Genomic DNA, 23,292 nt, shown 5'->3' with positions numbered 1-23,292 from the left:
TAAAAGGGTTTGTCCGTTTTTCCTTGCGGCTTCAGCTCATTGATATACCATGTGTGTCGATGCAGACGACTAATAGAAATGTTATCGTAATGAGATCCCGGGGCCGGCCTATTACGTAAACGAGATGTCCATTGTCACGTAGACAGTTTGTTTTTACTGTAAGCAAATTGTGAGCATTCTCTTCATTTATTATTATGAACCAATGGGCCGGGTTCTGTAGATGAAGGACATTTTTTCTTGCGCTATCGCCGAATGAATCGCTCATTTGTAATGACAAAAAAGTCAAAGTTCTCTCGTCCTCTACAATTTTAGTGCCCGCTCGCAGAAACTCTTTACGCAACATTTTTGTCATCCTTGTACAAAAAGCTGTAACCTCATCTCTCGCACCAGTTAAGGCAGGAGCACTATATCTGGATGTTTCCTACAGCGGAGGACGCACGCAACGCATCGTGGGAACGCGATCCTATCGACGCACCGCGTTTGAGCAAGCCACGATCACTTACCAGGTGAACAATATGAAAAACGTCCTATTCAGAACATTCAAACTATTGTAAAGTACTGCTATAATAAGGCATTGTTCATACGCATTCGCATGTCTATTGCAAATGGCGCGACTAATTTCACTATTTTATTGTTGTTAGCAGAAAATAAGTACAACATTTATTAAGCTGGTTTCAGATCTTAGTATTACGTGGATTAAACAGGCTTCAGTTGAGATTAGGCCAGGCTTATAAACTTCACAGAAGCGGACTACGGCTTAGGGGATGGAAACTAGCAAGGACGCCGGGGTGCCTCAAGGACATGTTTTAGGTCCAGTGCTAACAAACAATAAATCGTCGCATGCGAGTGGCGCTCGCGACACTGATTTCCTTAAATATAAGCTAAAGTAAAATAAATCGACTAAGACTAATTATAAACACAAAAACTAGTGCCTATCTTTATTTTTAATATTTCTTGTAATACCGGCAATACCAATATATACATCATCTGTAAAATTGTTACCGGTCGAGCTATCACGGCGCATGAGATACAGCCTACGCTGACAGACGGATGGACGGGCAGACGGACAGTGAAATTTGAGTAATACGGTTCCGTTTTTACCCCTAAAGGGTAAAAACGGAACCGTATTAAAACCAACATACTATAGAGAGTATTCTTATTATTTCTTTACTATTCAAAGACTATAAGACTACTCGTTATATGCGTGGATATAAAAAATAAAATCCACAATATATTCTCCCCCTATACCAACAGACTAGACAATACATACGACAAGTATACTTAAACGCCTAGCATTGACCTAGTAAACCCTTAGTATCTCGACGGGGGATCTCTAAACAATACGGAGCAAGTAAAGTTAATAAGTTAGCGCGCCGACACGTTGCCAGCCGTCTAATACAATCAAGACAATTACGACTAAGCAGTGTTCGCAAACAAACTAGTCGCGGGGAATGTACACGAAGTAATATAACTACTTTAACAGACAAACTTGATCTTTGTGGATTTAGTGTTTAAGAATATAGAAACATTAAAATCTGCGGCTTTCGGATAAAAATGTGTACGATTTTAAAGCAAAGACCCCAAAAAGAAGTATCAATACTCCATCGGTTCTAAACTTAAATAAACGGAAACAATATTATAGAGGCGTTTTATCATTTTGTATACTGCAGAACTTGATCGATCACAGCTAAGGTTCTGCTTGATACGGTCGGTCCGTGGATAGGTGAACATCTTTGTCAAAACGAGTTCTTCCGTGTTTCGGAAGGCACGTTAAATTATGGGGCCCGGCTGTCAGTTATACATCTTTGTCAGTCGTTATGGATAATTAGATGAGCTCAGATAGGCAGTCGCTCCTTGCATAGCTAGTATTCTTAGGCGAAACCCTACACTTCAAGCTGACCCAAATATTGTTGGGAAAAGGCTAGGCTGATGACGTTTAAAATAAGAGCAAATAACGACTTTCACTCTTTTTTCGGTGATAATTTCATAAATTCAAACAGTTACCGGTTACCTACTATCAGTCGAGTATACGTGCGCCCTACTTAAATCATCGAACCGCACCAAAGGTACGTGTAATTTGACGAACTAAAAATTCCAGTCTAGCATTAGTCACGTCGTGTGAACAATACAAAGTTCAGTATGCAACAACAACTAGAACCGGTTGTAACCGCTTAGTGTAACTTCACTTTTATTTACAGACTAATTCGATGCAATCAGGGCTGCGCCGCACTTGTGTTGTTCTTGTTTAAATCAACATTGTTGCTACGAATGCACCGCTGGCGGGTCGATATTTATTTGTATTGTGGTCGTTGCTCGTTTTTGTAAGCTATTTTTGGAGATAGTCCTGGCCCTTGATAATTTACAAAGCTTTTTAGTTCAATTTTCCAAGCCTAAGGTTATGACGCAGTAAGATAGTTTTCAAAACATTGTAAAAATGTTTGCTTCAATTTCTGCACCCAAATTAAACAACGAAAAACACCCATAGAAACCACAACAATGACAAACAAAGAAGAACTCCACAAAAACATGAAAGCTATATTATATTCATGTTTTAAAATAAGAGCCGCGACTACCCTTTGAGGTAAAGCGGAATGCTCTCCGCATAGTCGGAGGGACACGAAATACCGGCGAGGAGAGGAGAGGAGTGGAGTGGTCCCGTACGGCGACGCGTGGCATCCCTAGCCGGCAGTCCGGCGACCGGCCGCCGAGCGCCGCCATATTTATATAACATCAAAGAGTCAGGCCCGCGTCGTCTGGCCGCGCCGGGCCACTGATTCATATTTCATCAACGTTTGACGTGTGACGTCGACTCCCTACAGCCAGGAATTTCCCGCTGTGGAAATTATCGCTGAAAACTTTCGTTAGCAGTTTTAGTTTGTGGCTTTGTATGAGTTATTTTGGTATGAATGTTGTTTAGTTTTGGATTATTAAGTAGTAGTAATGCTTCTCGAATAAAGTTTTAACTAAATGTATTTAACCAACCTCTCCACCGCTATATAATTACGCAGCAACAGCGAATTTTTAAATACATAAAATGTTCAGTTCACGTAGAGTTCTATTAGAACTAAATACAAATATTAGAATTAAATACAAATGTTTTAAATGTCAAACGTAAGAACAAAATGAAAGCAAAGATAGGACAGCGTTATCTTCAGCAGGGATCTTAGAGACATCCTTTTGACGGACGAGAAAACTCAAGATTAAGATAACATTGCGTGCAACAATTTAATTAACTAACCTTTTATTCAAATACCCCACATCAGACGTTGACCATGTGTATACACGAAGCTAGGTATACGTAGGAGCATATTGACATAGGCTGTATTCATTTAGTATAGACAGACGGACATACATATGCATGTTCATTACGTGCGTACAAACACGTCACGCTATTGTGGGTGTTCAATGCGACATCAAAGAGCTTATCACAATATGAGCGTACTGCTGTTTAGACGTTCCAAATTAAGAATGGTTGAATTGGCATGAGTAATAACTTATGTTGGTACATTTAAAACAAATATCAATGCGTATGTATGGATAAAATCGATAGCCGAACATCTTAGAAGGCCTACTTCCAGTTTTTAAAGTGTATCACTGAAGTTACGGAAGGGAGCCCTTGCCGGAAATTTAAGCTCATTAAACTGCAAAATTTCATATTAAGCTTCAGGTACATATCAGAAACCGCGACTCTGTGGCATAGCGCCATAGTGCCATAGCTTTTCGAAAAAATGATACCATCAAGACATCTAAATCTATACCTACTGCATCAGGACAGGAGGACCGTGTAATATCAGCGAACGTGACTATTAATGTGGGTGTTAGTAGTGCACTAGCCGCGAGCAGTAAGTTCCGAGGCAGCTGAGGCCGTTAACAAAACACACCATTGTTAGCGGGGAGCGCGACCCGGCGACAATGGTGTTCTACGAAATGCTAAGTAAACATTACGGCCTGCATATTATGTGCATCATACATCACCATTCCTACTCAATTTTTTCATGTTTTATCCATATTAACATTTTCACAAATATTTTAATTTAATTTAACCTAAGTGGACAACTATAATACAAGACAATTATTTTTCCGCTGGTAATGTAGGTACTCGAGAGTTGGTGAAACAGGGCACTATCCATTAATGAAATTATACATTTTTAAAATTATTTCTAAAGAAGCCTATTTTATATAATAGGTTTGTCAAAAATGTGTTGCCACACATAACAGTTATTAAGGAACAAAATAAATAACTATTAATTCTCACGATAATATATTCTATCCTTAACTTACTTGAAATTAAAACCTAACGTATCCTAGAAAACATAAAACGACATCATAATAAAACAAAAACAATCAAACAAAACCCGGATCCGCGTGAAACCTTAATAATTAAATGGCCGAAGCAATCACAGTTTAATATTAAAGAAAAAACACGCACACCAAAATTCAGCGAGCGAGGCAAAAAATATTTATCAAAGCACATTTGTGTATAAAGCATATATATTAAAAAAAGGACAAAAAATTAGGGCACTCCATCCGTCTATCAGTGCGTGGTTCGTTTCAGACAAAAGAGTGGCGAGGAGGGGTGAGGGGCGCGAGCCACCCGGGTAATCCGGCGGGAGGGGCGACACGGCCCGTTTTGACAGTTGAAATAATGTTTGATAACAATTTTTAAGGACATTTTTCGCGAAATGTTTTTTTTAGTTGACAAAAATGTAGGGTGTATATTTTTTATCTCGGCTCGTGAATCAGACTTGAGAGATATTCAACCGCATCATTTCAATTAATCAACGTTTTGAGGATTCTGTTCTCTTAATATAAACTCGTATCTCGATTTCTATAGCAACGATCTGGAGGGAAGATAAAATGTTTTTAAAGGAGGTTTACTTGTTCAATCATGTCAGTATTGCAAAAAAAAACAAGAATTTGTACACTTCTTCTTTGATTAAGACACACCTAACACAATTTGTTGTTTTCCTTAGATCATAATATACATTATAACGGAGAATATTTGTTAAAAGCTAGTTCTAGTTCTCCTGACAAACAATAGAATCAAAAACAGTTACAAACTAGAACGACATCAATCAGCAGTCAACTAACTCCATAGCTCAAAGCTGTATCTCGCAAAAAAAGCAAACAAAAGAGGAATTCTTTTATCCATGTCCAAGTACCAAACAAAGTCCCGTACACGATTCTAGTCTTTTGTTTTAATATTATTTATCTGGCGAGGCGAGCGAGGCGGGCGAGGCAGGCGAGGCGGATTTACGACGTCCATTCCAAGTAAATCGGAATGCACTGTCGTTGTTCGCGTACAATCGTAGTGAGGCCGCCTGATCGACTGCGTTTGATGCTCGAATAAGTAAAACACGTGCAGACAATGTAACGCTTACACTATTTTAAGGTTTATCGTCTATTCCAACTTACAATGTAAGCGACAGCTCCTAAATAGCTTATTCACATGGCAAAATTGTTAAACATAATGATAACCACGACTCACCAGTCTATATTGAAGATGAAATTGATTGAGCAAAACAGAATCCAGAAGACAGATTTACACAGTTCACCTCTACTTCAACAACTAATATACTTCGGCCGACTGACTCTCTGAACCCATCTCCTTCTTGCAAGCTATGTACTAACCTATGAATGGTTTCCCGTCGAGCCGCTTCATCCAGTAGAACCTCTGGCTGTGGGGCTTGTTCTCGCGGTCGTACTGCTCCCACTGCTGGCGCAGGAAGGTGTAGCAGACGCAGCAGCATCGCACCGTGCCCTCCTCGTCGCCCTCGGCGCGGTAGCCCGCTGGCGGCGCGTGCGCGCCCAGGAACGGGAAGTATGGCTCCGAGCACTGCACAACACACGTATATAACGTTACTCTTTAATAAAAATAGCGTCAAAACTGAGAACCTTTTGGAAGAACACATTAGATTAGATTAGATTAGAATATTCTTTATTGTACACCATGGAATTACAGCAGTGATTCTTAATACATACAATGTTAGGGTACAATGGCGGTCTTATCGCTAAAAGCGATATCTTCCAGACAACCTTTGGATGGACAGGAAAATTATCAGTATGTACAGAGGTAGGTGGTGCGCTATTGTTAAAAACATGTAAAGGTATACATAAACATACATAACACAGAAATTCTTCATGGTTTACCATAAAATTAGAGCTGTGAAATAATAGTACAATGAAACGATAAAATGGAGGATTTATGCTAAAAGCGCAACCTTGCAGATACCCATAAGAACAATTACCTTAGTTCTTCGAAGAGAAATCTGCTGTGACATCAGATGATATAAAAATTGTATAGCAAAACGATACAACTTTTATTTAAATTGAGAAACTGATCTAGCTTTATTTTTCATCTCAAACGGCATTAAGCAAAATAATATAATACGAAAAACAGTTTTAAACTCTCGTATAAGTTTTTATTTTCAGTTCCTCACATCAATCTAAGTTAACGTCGAAAACGTTGTGACATTTTCCATAAACACCGGCCTTCAAACATTATTCTATTAACGATATTAGATAAAGTCCAAGCACCAGATGTTTTTAAAATCGAATTAGTCATTAACAAGCTTAATTACTTAATCAAACTAAACCCTAGCCAATGATTAGATTTAAAAAACAAGTCAACTGATTAATACTTTATAACATAAGAAAATAAACCATGAAATTGTTTTAGAACTGGCTAATAAAAAGTATACGATTCCGCGACTATAGCTAAACGTTAAAGATAGCAATAACGCGATATGACAGGGAGTTAAAGCATTGCCTGCAGTGCGGAACCCATTTTCTCGGATAATGTTGCTAGCTTACCCTGATGCTTGCCCGTAAAAGCAAGACATCTATAGTATTTCAATTCAGATAGGTCTCTTAATACTCTAACCGTATGGAATTTTTGGTTTCTTTTGAAATCGTATAAGAACTTTTTGCTTGGTAAAACCTCGACCCATACATTGTAACTACAGCAACTTGCTTACTTGTCTTAAACTAAGGTAAAAAAGAAAACCAACGTAAATGATTATACACACATAACAAAAACCTAATAACAGCAGCTATCAATCGATTCTATACAACTGTATGGCTAAAAAAACAATACAGTGCACCGCTGAATTATAAGTATTATCTATTCAAGCGAGTTAAACAACGTGCACACTAACGTTACACGCGTTGTTTAACTTGGCGGCCAAAGGAATAAATGGTTTGTACCAAAAATTTAATTAAATGAAAAGAGCCTTAATTCCTCATTTTGTACATGGTTAGCGTTGTTTTGACTAGTGCCCCACCACAGTTGGGGACAAAATCAGTTTTTAACGTCAGATAAAAATACGAACAATAGGACCAAGCGACAGAAAAATAACATTATAAATATATTTATTCATATTTCGATCTTCTCGCTTATCATCTTGCCATATGTAAATAACATCACAGGTCACCCAAGTTCTTACTTCTTAATATTTTTTATAGAGATTACGTAGCGCATTTTCACTCAGGCCAAAATACATGTTTACTTGGCCCGAACATTTTCAGCTTGAACAGGCAAAACGTAGTTAATGGAACGGATGAAAATCGAAATATATGTCGTAACATTTAGTGGAAGCGTAGCGCAGTTAAACGTCGCTGTTTTCTACAATTGATCGCAGTGAACGCGCCCTAGACATCGCTTTATGAGAACAGTTTATGTGGAAACCGTATGAGTTATCGGAACGTTTCGCGCCGATCGATGTGCTGGTATCTCTCATGGGAACACGATATAATGATGTTTACAGATGAGCTAAAGACGTATCGGAGTACATTGCAATCCCGGAGGCATTGAGGTGATAGGTACAGATCAAGTTGCTACGGACGGAATCTATTCTAATGTAGCAGAAGGTGTAAACGAATAAATGAAATTCCATCGGCTTCTTCAATCTGCATCTGCATCTAAGATGCTTTAGGAATAAACACTTTGAACCCAACAAATCGCTCCGGAATGAACCTACGCGAAAGCACAATGTACTAATCTAGGTCATGGTCTAACTAAGTATCTATCAATTTCATTTATGTTGTGATTAAACCCACATATATTTAACACATTCATAATATTGTTAGGATACACAACTGCTGCTAGGAGTCACTTAAACCTAACTTATTATGATCATAAGATGGTATTATGCAATTCCTTGTGTTTTCGATGGTTTTCTAAAAGAATAGTTAACTCGACCGCTCTTGTAAACCCCTTTTGTCTCAGGTACATAGGTAGGCAGTAGTTCATCAAGTACCAATCTATTGGTGTATTTTGAGTAGGAAACCTGAATAGATCTATATTTACATTAACGTGGGCGAGAATCGATAACATTACCGTCATCCTGCGATCATCAAGTTGGAAGTTCTTTTGATTTTTATTTGATGGAATCGGTCAAAACAATTCTGTTTTAGGCATTGAAAGGTGTTGACTTGAGACTAGTTTTTCATTTGTAAAATAAAGTAACTTCAGTTTACTATACTAAGGACTAACTATGCGGAAATGGATTGTCTAAGGTATCGGAGACTTTTTGGTACTTTAGACTAACTTTCGAGGGCATAAATTCGCTTCGATTATATTTTTGTGATCGGCTAAAACCTTAGGTAAAGTATATCTTCAAACCAACTATCGTGTTGATTCGTCTCATTCATACTAGGTGTAATTGTTTTATATGCTAGAGAAAAAACCACAACTATTTAGAGGAATAACTCCAGTCAAAAATAACTTGCTTGACCATTTTATAAGAATTAGGTCATATTATGCGCCATCCAACATTACCATAAGAATATTTACACAATCTAAATGCATATATTTTGGTATTTGATAGTCCAATATATTATAATAATGTAATCTTGCTCTATCGTAATTCATATGTATGAGTAAATTATTACCATATTTCACAGAAGTTTTAATGTTTATTTAATGATGAATAACCCAATGTATTATGGAGTTCTGATAAATTTTAATGTATTCTAAAAATTGTTTTCTTAATAGCTTAAAATATATTTTGAATACAAAATATTGTGTAGGACGGAGCATTGTTGCTTAGCAACCGGGCGTATCTTTAATCCACATGACTGTATCTTAGGGCTTGTAGATTTTATCTTGTATTTCCTACTAGCTGCAGTCGAATAGCTAGGATTCTTGTTTAAAAATGATGCGCGACGTGGCTCTAGAATGTTTAAATGGTAATAAAATAACGACCAACTTAAGTTAGATAACATGTTATGTCACCAATACTTAACGATACTTAAACCTCTACGTGACACTCGAGGCTCATTGAGACGAAGTGAGAAATATCGGTCTATTGTTAAACATTGCGGACCCGCGACGCTCTGGCATCAAAACAGACATCATTGCCGGCAACTCGCACGATATTTCTAGCCTCGTATAAACAAGCCTTTATTAAAAACACAGGCATACATAAATTAAGGACCATCAATGTAATAAATAGAGCGCCTGCTTGCTCGGACATTATTACGTGTCAAATGTCAATCGCTTTATGCGCTCCAGCAATTGGCATCCGGTTAGAAGCGGTACAGCGGCGCACCCAGCACATGAGTCGGCGTAATGGGACGCGAATTGTGTGACAATGTCGTTCTGAACGTCAAGACATCGCTCCCGAGTGATGGATGTGTTATGACTTGTTGTTGTGCTGATGGTAAACAGGATCTCTCCATGTTGAGGGAGTGCAATTATACTGATGAGCATGCCTTGCTAGAACATACGACTACGAGATATGCAATATACATGTAAACAACCCACAGTCCAAGATGGAAAACTCCCTCGGAAGAGGTGACTGGTTATATACATATCTAGAGGATTTAAATCGACTGAACCAAAAAGCTTCCGTCAATCACTGGTCAACGTCAATCAATGCTCCCGCTCTCGTTTACTTCCAGGGGTACATACAATAAAATTGCAGTCAATGCGATATTGTTTGCTTGAATATTCCTATTTCATCAAATCTAAGCGCCTAAAACTTTTACTAAAGAATTAAAAAAAAAACAACTTGAAACTTTTAAAGGTTACGAAGCGGACCTGTCGAGACTAACTGGTCGATATACATTCGATCATTGATTGGCTTGATTGGATCAGGAGACTTGATGTCCTAATTCTTATTTCATTAGAGGCTCCTTCGGTTTCATGTATGTTGGACTATAGTGGGTGATTGGGGTAGTGTCATCACCTGTGTGTCGGGCTTGACCCTGACGGTGTAGTGGTCGCTGAACCCGGCGCCGCCGCACACGAAGCACACGCGCGGCTCGTCCTGCTGCGCGGGCGCCGCCGGCTTCTCGCGCGACGCGCACGGCGACGCCGGCTTCGACGCCAGCGAGCTCTTTATGTACGCCTTCGCCTTCTCCATACCCGCCCAGCTGAAACAATAACAAAAATAAGGTTATTCACAACGTCATAACGAACACTCAAAAAAGATATCCGTTTTAGGACAATAGCAAAAATTAAAAGTGCAGACCAGACAGCGCAGACGTAAGATGGCGACAGGGAGTTTTATAAATGGCATTGCATATATAATTCAGGTTAAACTCGCAATGCAAATCATAAGTAGAGGCGCAGATGAGACGTTCCATCAGCTCAAACTTTTTCGACGATTCTCTACTTTGTTAAAATGCATAACATTGCGAGATCAAAACCGACAAGCCTGATATTTTTAATTACTACATACAGAAATATCAACCAAAGTAATTAAAATAATGACAACAAACCAATTTCACACTGTACCGGATTGGTAAAGTTTACAGGAATTAAATACTTAATTAAGCTTCATTTAAATTATGTATTTAATTAATGTTTACATGCCTGAATTAATCAGAGAATATGGTAAAATGGTGCTGAGGGCTATGTTCTATGAATAGCTTGGTCAAAAATACAATCAATGTCATAATAAGAAGTGCAAGTACAGATAGTAAATATGAACCACAAAGATGTCTGAATTCTTCGAGCGAAACTTGAACAGTCAAATATAGTCAACGTGTTTGTTACCAACATTACTTGTTCAAATACAGAAGCTGTGATTCCCACGTGAAAACTACTTAATAACATGAAGAACCCGTTACGTTATAAGGAGTGATCCGAGCAGGCAAGACCAATAGGAAATGTTTTGACGTTACCAATGTAGGTCACGACTCACGACCGTAACGAAAGTATCATTAAGACCTTCTTGGAATCAAGCCGGGCTACTAAGAAAAACTCGAGTGTTTCCTCTCCACGATAGCCATCCGTACTCATTAAAACCCCCACATTAATTTAATATGTATTATAATTATGTGATTATAAATCCGGGTTAATGTAACCGTGCAGTTCGGTGTACGTGCCGCGAAAAGCGTAGTAGCGGAAATTTAATTTGCAAAAATACTTTGTAAGTTCTAATAAAAGTTCCGTTTGCTTGTGTTGTTTGATGATCTGATTAGGAAACATATATACTAAACAAAATACATACTGAAACTAATTTGATTTAAGTTCTCGGTAATATCGATGTGCAGCGAGAACCACAATCAACAATTCTAGACATCTAAAGGCCGTGAAAATCTAATCGGAAAGTAAACCCTGGCGGACTGCCAACGTTTATACGAGGACTATTAAGGTAACACTTGTGAATATCAAACAGTTTTTAGAATAAACCCCTTCGTTTAGTCGGGAAATGTACGGACGTAGTGAATGTAATGCTATTCCGACGATGAAGCAAGAGTATTATTTTTGCATTCAACGTCCATTATTTTTACGATCTACACTTAAGTTAAAATAGTTATTCAAAATCGCGCCATAAGATGGTGTTGTAAAACTATGTAAATTAGCATCGTGATGCTAACATTGAAACAATTTACCAAAAATCGTTATGTAATTTCATACGCAGCAAACAGTTATAGACAATAGAAATAAAACATAGTCAAATATATTTATAAAAATATCACCTATGAGTTGTCGTTGAAAGCAATATCCTGAAGTATTCAGACATTCCCGAAACGTACACGAGCGTGACTCACACGTGGCCGATTAAACCCTAACGATGTAAACTGTTACCATATCGCTACAGTTAATCAACGACGAAAACTAACTGATTTCAATAATACGATCGTTTTGACGGCCATTTGGTTCAAGGCAAATAATAGACCCGTCTTTCTATAGGAGTCAAGAGTCAATCGATTTAATTACACAATCGACGATACGGGGCTTGCGACATGTGCCTACCTACGAAACTTTAGGTTGTATAGGTCATTAATTAGTGGCTACGTCATTAGAGATGATGATAACTAAGTAAACATGGGCCTTCCCATTAACCCCTTTAAAGAGGGGCTCGAGTCCAGCTGTGCGCCGCAAACGGTTTGAATAGAGGACTAGAAACGTAGAAACTCGTCTTTAATTATGCGTCATTTGAAATTTTTAAACTCGGCACGTCTACACGGTACGTGACTTCAGGTGATTCCGCTTGGAATTCTGCCCATAATAATTAATGAAGGATGACCTACAAATAACTTAGAAAAAGGGAAGGCAGACACTACGAGCTGCGAATAATAAATGTTCTATTAAATTGATTTGTCACACAAAAGCCGTTCATCATGGATCGATTTATATGACAGTTAGGTCGTTAAACTCTTTTTTAAGTTAATTTCAAATACAATCAACTTTACTGAACGGATAATAAATGAACCCTTACGATATGCGAATAATTGTCGCATATCGTAAGGGTTGGTTTTAATATAAAACGGCGATAATATCGACGTAACCTCTACGGTCCGGTGATCACGGGCACTCATATCTTCAGGCCGCTAATACTTAATTATACTGTTATTCGACCTAAAATTCGAACCCATCTTGGGTACAAGTCCCCGAGGGCGTCCCTCCGACAAGCAAAATTATAATAATTGGGTTTTCATTTAACATAATTCGGTACACGAAAATGTAAGATATTTTTTTATGTCACAAAGATAAGTTTATAATTTAATTATTTACAAAAGGCGTGGTCAGCTTCAAAGCAAATTGAAGCTATGTTTTCAATTAGAAATTAGAATGAATTCTCTAACGACGATGGGAATATAAGCCTAGCTAATGGGGTGTATGCGTGGAACTCCGGTACTTTGCAGCCAAATTATAGGTCCCGTGTCCCCGACCCCATAGAAATCAGCTGCGCCGCGATAATCATAGTACATTAATGAATATTTAATTGCGTATTACAACGCAAACGTGTCGCATCGCGGCTAATGACTCACACAGGGCTAAGGTGCCCAGTGTGATCTGAGATAGATCACTCTTCGTAAGATTTACTGTTTAGAGCAGCTTTGGGGCCACAACAAGCAATCCAGTTTTATCAAGAACAATGTAAATATGTTATGTACTACACAAACTGCATTCTACACGACACAATTTAATAAGACAGCCAAATACTAAGACCATCGGAACTATAAAAGTCAATCACAAGCTCATATGATCATGTATATTATGGCGTCAATATTCAATTGGCTGACGTCAACAGTAAATCGAAAGTGTGCAAAGAATCTGACGTAGGAACATAGTTACAGAGGTACAGAACGAATCGGGAAAAAGTGTCGTCACGTTGTTTGACATATTATGTCGTTTGGGGCGCGTGGGGCGCACACCTCTGCCGTGTCCAGCGGCGTGACGTGTTGCCACCGGTGCCAGAAACGTAGCAGACATTCTGTACCTTCTACCTATGCCATCCTACGCTCCGATCGATCCAGCTGACGTCGGCATGCCACGAAAGTGCGAAAACAAAGTGACGTGTACCAAGTACAATGAACCGTGGATGTGCTGGCCTAGATTTTTTTGTCATAGTAATAATGCTTACGGTATTTGTTATTGGAAATTGAGCCGGTTAATGATGTTATGTTATTTGAGTAGTTTCTAGGAGCTGTCTTATGTAAGACGATCACTCATGTCAGTTATAAAAACAGTAATTGAAGAACCTTAGCTTTATTGTTCGGTAGATTACACGAAAATTGGTTTAACTTATAATTGCCTTTTTAAATCAACGTGCAGTATGAAAGTTTTCATCAAATGAGTTGGAATTATGAATACACTTTAAATTTGATATAGGTAGTTGACTTTTGTAGTAACTAAGACTAAACTACATTATCTGTTACACTACATTATATATTTAGCTATTCAAATTAGTGATCGCGCAGAGTAAACACGGAACACTGATTAGCACAAATCCTATAGGATTAAGCAAGGGTTAAGTGGGCCGGTTCGAATGGAGCCCTCTGAGAGCCGTGTCCAAGCCTGTGTGCTGCTGATAACGACATGTTTGAACAATGCCCCTTATTTTTAAATACGATTGTTTAACCCTTGTCTAGAATGGGATCTTTATACAAAGGTTGTTGTAAGAACATTAAGAAAACGATTAAATTTGATCATAAAACGTCGACAGTTTTTGATGAAATAAGGAAGTTTGTATTTCATGACGTCATTCGGTATGCTGTTTAGGTACATTTATAAGGACCGTTGAAATATACAAGTAACATATTATTCTTTCATCATTAAGATTCTTAGAAAAACGACCGAAACCAAGTCTCATACACGTAAATAAAAAATGGTGCAGTTCAAGCATATCGTAAGTACTGTGAAATAACATTACATATTTCCTTATCAGTAAACATTCTACGCAATCGTGGGAGCTTAGTAAGAATTTCATTAGTTACACTTAAACCCTCAAGCGAACACTTCCTTTTCTACGAAATTAATTATAAACGAAAGATTTTACTTGACAACTTCTTAAATGTCTTAATATTAAAATTCCTGACAATTGCTTTGAGACTTTTAAATAAAGGTAAATGCTTCAGTTAATATAAAGAGAGAATGGACTATAATTGAAATACGTAGAGAAAGAAAAATATTATTAAATGATGTTTTAAGCAGAAACCGGTAAAGGAAAACTCACAATAATAAAACACAATTGTTAGAGAAAGCATTTTACAGTTCCTTATTCTTTTTAAGATATCAATGTCTTTATAAAAAAAATGTAACACTGCAGAGATAGTTCATCGGCCTAGCCTTTTCCCAACTATGTTGAGGTCGGCTACCAGTCCAACCGGTTTCAGCTAAGTACCAGTGTTTTACAAGGAGCGACTGCCTATCTGACCTCCTCAACCCAGTAACCTGGGCAACACGATACCCCTTGGTTAGACTGGCTGTCAGACTTTTCAGCTTCTGACTATCTGTAACGACTATCAAAGATGTAGGAATAACAGCCGGGACCCACAATTTAACGTGCCTTCCGAAACACGGAGGAAGTCGTTATGACAAAGATGGTCACCCATCCACGGACCAACTGCGTTAAGCATAACTTAACCTGTGATCGAATCACTTATGCGGTTATAGCTTAGCCACGAGCAGAGATAGTTGTGGGTCCTTTTACCTGATATACAAGTACAATGAGAATTAGATAATATTAATATGAAAAAATATTATTATTCACTTTAGTAATAAGCTGGTCTGTCAAAATCTTATCACACACAAAGACCTTCTAATTTAAATAGGCATTAAGTAAATCACAAGCAGGCAATAGAAAAAAATACATATATGAACACTGAATAAACTGTATCGCATTTATAAAAGTACGGTTATATAAATTAAAATGTAACGAGAAATACTAGCAACGTACTAATCAGTCAAAGCGACACACATAATCTCATCAAAGTAAGTTTATTAATCATCTTAGATAAATGAGTTAGTCGGTCGCGCGACTAGGGCGAACTAACTAGATTTGTTTATTACATTCACGGCTAAATTAATTCAATTTCCTTGCCATCCTGGGAGTGCACAATGAAATATTGTTAAAGTTTGTTTTATAATACTTTTTTAGATTAAAGCGAGTTAAATGTATATCTCGCAATAATGAATATAATGACAAACATTAAGAGATTTTTGCTTGAATATAAAATGGTATTTTTTTAAATTTTATTTACAACCTAATAATCGATAAAATTATCCTAACCTCAAATTAAACAACATCCCTAAAAATTTCATATCTAGAAAGACAACTGTATAATAGTAAGACATATTTCCATTTCAAGTCTATTAAAAACAATACACTTCGTATCGTTTATAATCAAGACGACCCTCCTTGTTACATCACTTTCCTTTTCATAACAACGTCTGAATAGACAGGTGTGGAATACAGATACCTATCTTTTACTATGTTTAGTTCTATATTTTCTTTTTACCTACAATTTAATTGATAGCCACTCAAATAACTATGTAAATGGCTCTGTTAAATACTCTTATACAATTATCACTTTAGAACGCGAACGTGTACAGTTTGTGGGCGTTCAAACTAGCCGTCACAATTATCGGTCGTTAGGAACACTGCGTTTAAGATCGGCTGAGAGAACAGAGCACGTAATAATTATGAGATTGATGATTACAGACTACGACAGCCGGTCATCAACACTTAGCCCTTAACCTTTAGTCGTATCATGTTTATCATGTAACTAAAGACCTCACTAAGTTCAAAGTTCGTTTGGTCCTTTTAGGCGAGTAGAATAACTATGAGAATTTACAGCAATGATATCTATCAATCACGTGAAATAAATACATATACATTTGTTTCAATAGAAACGTCCGCGTTAAATTTTCGTGTTTTCAATACAAGCATTCCAATTAAAGAGGTGAAATCGACACTGCCAGACATTTCCCCCATCCCATGAACACCATACATTTCATACATATTACTCGTTTTTATATTATGTATGTAGCATGTACCTGCTGTATAGGTACCAGGCGCGCAGATACGCAAACACGTCGGATCACAATGACGGACGGACAATCGGATCGATACGAGTGACGTGCCGGGTCTAATTGCCGGCCCTTTGTGACGGCGGCGTGGTTATGTCGGCTCGTCTGCTCTGACCATGTCTATATTATATGTATGTGGGATTTTTGGCTGCCACCCTCTAGAGGGGTCTGGGCTGCACGAATATATACAGTTACACTATTTCAGCGCGGAACTCAGACTACAGACCAATAAATAGTCATGGGTTTAATGCTATGTTTATTTAGGTAACCTCGTGATACAGGATGATATTTTAGGACTACTGAAATATGGCCGTAAGTTTTGTAATCATGATATTTTTATGTGATATTTTATTTGATAATTTTATCATGATATAGAAGGTAGGTTAGGTAGGGACACGCCATCATCAGGCCAAAAAAATGTGATTTACCGTTTGTATGGTAGTATAAAAGTAACAAAAACATTCCCGAACATATTTCATCTTCGTTCCCGTTACCAGCGTTATAATTGGACAATTATATTGAATTCTCATTTAATTGCTGTCAACACAAAATCTTTTTGGGCGCATTTAATCGGACGTAAAAACCTGAATTCTACCTTAAAGGGAAACTAGCTTCGCAATTTGGACGTGCATCGTCCCATAACAACTTTCGAAAGAAACCTACATATACCACGAATATCAATAAACGAGTTCATATTATATTTACAGAATAGGTACTTTATTTAATATTCTGATCTTGTTACATTTTACAATAACAACAGTATCTAGTTCTAGATAATTGATAATACATCAGCTGTTGCCGAAACCGGTTTTATCCGATTCAAGGCCGATATTTATAACCATTTAATGGCACCACCAAATTGGAGTCAATACCAAGACAGACGTCAATCATGACCTCTCAATATTTACGAAGGCACAGCTTGGGCAATATTAGCAAGACGATTTGCTATGCCGAAAGAGGCCTCCCGGTTTTAGTCTGGAAATGACACGTGCAGGTTAAACACGAAGGCCAAGAAATACGTCAAAAACGGTGATAAAATCAATTTGTGGTAATGATACCTTGTCATACGTAAAATATGATCTGGTCCTTTTCAGGTCACAAGGACCAAAATTATAAACATTACATTGCATACAAGTAGGTAAATTGAAGCCTTTATAAAAGTTGGCATACACAGTGAATACATTACACTGGTAAATATTGGAAGTTTTATAAAACAATTAACAGAACTGGTTGGCAACATCGTCATGTCCAAATGTATTCATTTTAGCTTTATCGTTTTATAACAGACAAACTGGATTTACATAATCGTATTTCAATATTGAATGTCTGTTTAGTTAAATTTCGATTGGCACAGTGAGTAAGCGCCTGGCATGGCCGTAGCTCGAGAGAGGTATATTTACCTACCTATAGACCTATTAGCTATTCTATGTTTGTCTTGTCTATGATTATGTATGTATGTATGTTCAATGGATGGCTAGAAACACACCCTGACTTCCTTACCAACTAAGACGAATGAAGACTTTTTTCTTCTTTATCACAGTCTGACAGGAACATAGTTTAATAATTAATAATGAATACGATTTTTTTCTTGTATTAAGCAAATATAAATTGATCAAATTGCACTAAACGTAACTTACGTCACTTCTGTGTATACATTTTGCGAAGTCGTTACGTCACAGACATTGAACGACGTAGCTTTGTCAATTCTCAATTTCCCGATTAAAAGGCAAAAATCCACGTAATATTTGACGTACTAAAACGACTTTTACTTTTTACACCCAATCGCCATCCCTATTGTAAATATCCACACAGCGATCCCACTACATGAAACCTACGAATGAGTTTGTTCCATTAACTTGTATGCCAGTGACATCAAATAAACTATTTAGATTTCTAACACATTTTGTGTTACGCAGTAATAACATTTCGATTTAGATTAATATATTAAGCCTATCACGCACAGTTTTGGTAATATGCTAGCTATACAGCGAGTTTCTTGTTACGTAGGGATTTGGTTTCAACGCGCGACTAATTAGGGAATTGGACAAGGTCCATAATTAGGCTGGCTTTAGGGTAGGTTTCTCATTCAACAGAGTAGTATACAAATGTTATTTAATTATAAGTATTCGTGTATAGTTCTATCCCGACAAGAAAATAACAGATATAATCTGATACCTTACTTTATACAGGCTGCGTCAGATTCAGATCCCACAGCTGGGCAAAGGCCTTCGCCGTTTTCGCGATTTCTGGCCACTGGAAGTTGATACCATAACAGACTAAAAGTCTTCAACAAATTGAGTGCCTTCGTACCAAGCCAAGTGGCTGGAAATTTTTCTGGTATCTGAGACTTAAGTCAGCTCTTGTACGCAACTTATAACTTAGCGTATACATCTTGAAATTAATAAATCCAACATCACCTTATCTACCGATTACAACTAATTCATAAATAACGCTTAGTTAATAGTCGATAAATCATCTTGAATATTGTATGAGGCGGCGATCAAATCTGAATGGTAAATATTGTGAGCGTCACTAATGGTTATTAATTTTTATGACTGAATCCGACCGTGGTAAGTGTGTTAGTATAACTAACAGGTCCCTAATGTTATGAGTGAAGGTTGCGTATCTCTGGCTTTTTATTGAAATTGGAATTTTCTAAAAGCTTACTATTTATTTTCTAGACGTGCGCCAGCCATGGTCAGGCATGTACAAACATGTATCAAAACCTTATCAAATAAAAACCACCTCTTCAACATAAAAATATTTACCTCGAGTAATAAAAGCTTAAAACATTTCCAGAGTTCTATTTAATTAAAAGAACAATGCTACTTATTTAAAGGGAAAATGTATTATTTAATGTTCTGTCTAAAAATCCTTAACAACCGCTCCAAATATTAAACTCAACTTGGCGAAATATTTGGAAACCAATAAAGTAAAATTATATATCCAAATTATTATTTACAGAACCCACGATACCCTGAACATCAACAATTTCGAACAGAATAAATATTTATTATACATTAATGACTACGATTTGTATCAAACTCTCCCCGGGCGTACAAAGCACGGGGTGGTGGCACCCCGCCGCCCCCGCCGCCCACGGACCACGCCTGTTCACCGAAACGGGCTTTCGTTTGAATATTATTTTCTATAAAAACGTCCCTTTTAATTCTTGTAGGGTTACCAAAATAGAAAGCGAAATAAGATTGCCCAATAAATGGCTATTAGCAACATGAATGGGCAAGGGGAAAATAATTGAAATCCCAGCACACGCACGGTTTCACGACAACGACGAGTAAGAGTTTCGCACCTTTCTACTTGGTATTTTCGCAATTTTTACTATGGGAGCAAAGATCAATGTGAGACATTGAGCCTCGGTATGTCAACTAAGAGAACTACTTGAAAGGCCTATGCAGAAGATGCATTTAAGAACATGATCTTTATGTTTTAGTTATATTGCACATTAATATCAATTTGAGTAACCCTACTTCCTGAAACTAAAAGTTCTACGACTTTAGTCCACTTTACATGAAATTTCCTCGAAATAAAAACAGTTTCTGTAGCGTGCCAGCCCTAAACGTTCCTCTGTTATCCAAATACTTATGTTAACCGAACTATCGTATCGAGTAGGCGGCAAGGTAAATAAGATATACATTCAGTTAGAAAGGCCTCCGTTTTCCACGGGCTTCCTCACTTCTGAGTATTTTAATGTAAAGGACGGTTACATAAATATGTACTTGTTATTTTTCGTTATCTTTTTGTAGGGCAAAAAAGAAACATTACCGCTTGGTTTAGATGTGAGGCCTGTACTATGCGTAGGGTTCAAAAAGATTTTCTTTTACATAAGGAACATTTTACTTGTGAAGTTTTGGTTGTGACAGTCCTATCAGTCATATAAAATAGATCTACGAAATAATATTTACGTAGGTAAACAACGGTAATTTTGAAAATAACTCTTCAATAAATAAATGTAAATTGAATTTATTTTCCATCAACATTGGTAGTGAATTGTAGGTCAAACCTGTACCAATACTAACAAATAAAATAAATAACAGTTTCTCTGTTTGTACAGTCAATTAAGCTACATTTTACATGCCGTGTTTGTTTTTCTATATTATTCATTATTTGTTTTTGTCGAGTATGAAATCGATTTTTATTGGGGCGTGCTGTCTGACTGTGTGACTCATGTTACCTAGTAAAGAGTAGAGATGTTAAAAAAACTATTCACGATTAGTTTGTATTTGAAGAAACTATGGTATATTGTTTTCATTGCTATCATTGCATACTTCCTACGTCCTCCCGATCCTTCAGTGAATACAAAAACAAAAATCGTCCGTCATTAAAACAATGGTCGATCACCGATGAAATGTAAATCGGACCGGGGCGTTTCGTATCGAATCAGGACTACATTGTTAGCGAGCGCACTCTGATACACCCTACCTACCCCCAGAGGGTGCTACAGTAAAATCTGTAGTTCTGTACATCCGTAATACCGTACATTCGATGCTAGAAATATTTAATTCAGCGCAGTTAGTTCGTGCATCCGATGTAAATACCATCGATCCGGCGAACACCATTCGACAGTTCTACGTTTTCGAATGAATATTTGATTTGTGCTAGTCCGTTTAGCTTTTTAGCATTTTGTACAAAGACAAAAATAGATAGTAGTAAGCTATTCATGGGAATAGGAGTCCGTGTGTCACGATGAACAGGTGTAACATGTGGGTTTTTGTTATAAAAACGTCACTCCAAACTAAAACTCATTGTTTGAATAGCAGGAGCGTTGAATGGCGCATTTACCTAATTCTTAAATTATTCGATTCATTTGTCTAATTAATTTCGTTGTGACTCTAAACGATGGGCAATAGTGTAGTCATTGGAGTGTGTAGCCTATGGGCCCTTGCCCATGGCGACTGTTTGTAAAAATACTGTACGGAATAGGTACAATTTAAAGTAGTTAGAGTGTACATATTATACTCATCACGGCACTGACTGGAACGGTTTTCCTAACAATTAATATGGATCACAACCTGCCAATGACAGCTGTATAATGACGTCTGTGTGTAAGCATGTGTGTGTGTGTACAGTGTATAGACAATACATAATGCACGTTCGTGTATTTCGGTCACGTAAACATTGTTTAGCTCGTAATGGCTGAAGCCAGTGATAAGCGCACGGCTGCGGGGCCGCACATATCTATAACGTCGATATTTACACCACTGTCTCCAAATAACAGACCGCAATTAGTATTTAGTTAGCACCAGAACTTTCAGGGATTGAAGGAGAAGAGCTAAAGTTCAAGTTCAGTGACGGGCCATGGACGAGGCCTTGTTCCAGTTTGTCTGAGACTGGCTGATACGTATGGCAATGATGATAAAGAGATCTTTTCCCCGAAATAGTGAAATCAAGGGGTGCCATAAATACAAAACACTAATTACGTTCTAAAAAAGTTATTTCGTATGACAATGATTAACAATAGAAATTTAGAAACAATTATTGTCATTTCTAAAATAAAAATGTACCTAATTGGGTCTACAATAATGTGTCCTTATAACGAGAAACAACACTGAGTCTTATTTGTTTAACATTCATGAAAGAAGCTGTTAATAAATTCCCTAGCAAAAAAGATAGTCAAGTCTGAGGTTCTGATAGAATAATTCAATTTTCTACAGTCGTTTGTGATCAGTAGAGCGATGCGGTGAAAAACAAACTTGATACATGGCATCATCAAATGATTTGTGATCGGGCATCCACATCCTGTGTTCCTTCCCTTGTATTTATGGCTGGATTCTATAAAGCAGGAAATTCACAAGTCTTTACATATAAGAATTTATTATAACATTTGTGACGTGGAATGCTTCCGTTTCTTAAGGAAAATGTCATCAACATACTTTTAATATCGATATTTTTCCTACAACATTCTTTATATTAACAAAGATGCGAACACATAATCGCAATTACTTAAGACTGTAGAATACATAAATTTTTGAAATACTTAAGTGGCAAGTAACAACAAACACGTTTAGTTTAGAAAAAATACATATTAATTGTTTTACAATCCCAGGAGAGACTAAAACAAGTAAAACACGAATTTCGTTTCAGCGTTTCATTCTTGTGTCCAAAACTGTCAATTTAATTGTCAGGTGTCATTTACGTTTCCTCATCCTGAAACGTTATTTAAAAGAAATACAACAGATCATTTAACGTTTTAAATAATCATCCTAACTAAAAAATGTTCCTTTTTAAGATAGATTTGCTGCATGAGCTTCTTCTGCCCTGGACAAAAGTTGGAAGAGTATACCGGATTCTCCCTGCCAGGCTGGAGTGCTGTCACAGACTAACACGTCCAATGATCGTGGAACTCCGAACACAACATATCCCTCAGCAGTACAAGAGCCTCTGAGTTTTGGCCTCTTTTTATTTAAAATCAATACGAATACTATAAAAAACCCATATTGAAATGTACAAAAGATCAATCAAGTTCACGGACTGTTAATACCCTTGGCAAACAACGTGACCCA

General features: G+C 37.3%; 1 protein-coding gene across 1 annotated transcript in view; it reads right to left on the bottom strand.

Moving 5' to 3' along the window:
* LOC113494070 overlaps positions 1 to 23,292 on the bottom strand; it is a 118,125-nt gene that overhangs the window by 67,152 nt on the left and 27,681 nt on the right. The window contains exons 2-3 of the mRNA XM_026872206.1: positions 10,191 to 10,377; positions 5,632 to 5,836 (exon numbers count right to left, since the gene is read on the bottom strand). Of these exons, the coding sequence (XP_026728007.1) occupies positions 5,632 to 5,836; positions 10,191 to 10,367 (382 nt within the window). The 5' untranslated portion in view covers positions 10,368 to 10,377. The remainder of the gene's footprint in view (positions 1 to 5,631; positions 5,837 to 10,190; positions 10,378 to 23,292) is intronic.

This window comes from Trichoplusia ni, chromosome 5 (assembly GCF_003590095.1).
Source record: "Trichoplusia ni isolate ovarian cell line Hi5 chromosome 5, tn1, whole genome shotgun sequence".
NCBI lineage: Eukaryota > Metazoa > Arthropoda > Insecta > Lepidoptera > Noctuidae > Trichoplusia > Trichoplusia ni.
Note: the sequence above shows the minus strand (reverse complement) of the source record. Positions and strands in the feature narration are given on the sequence as shown.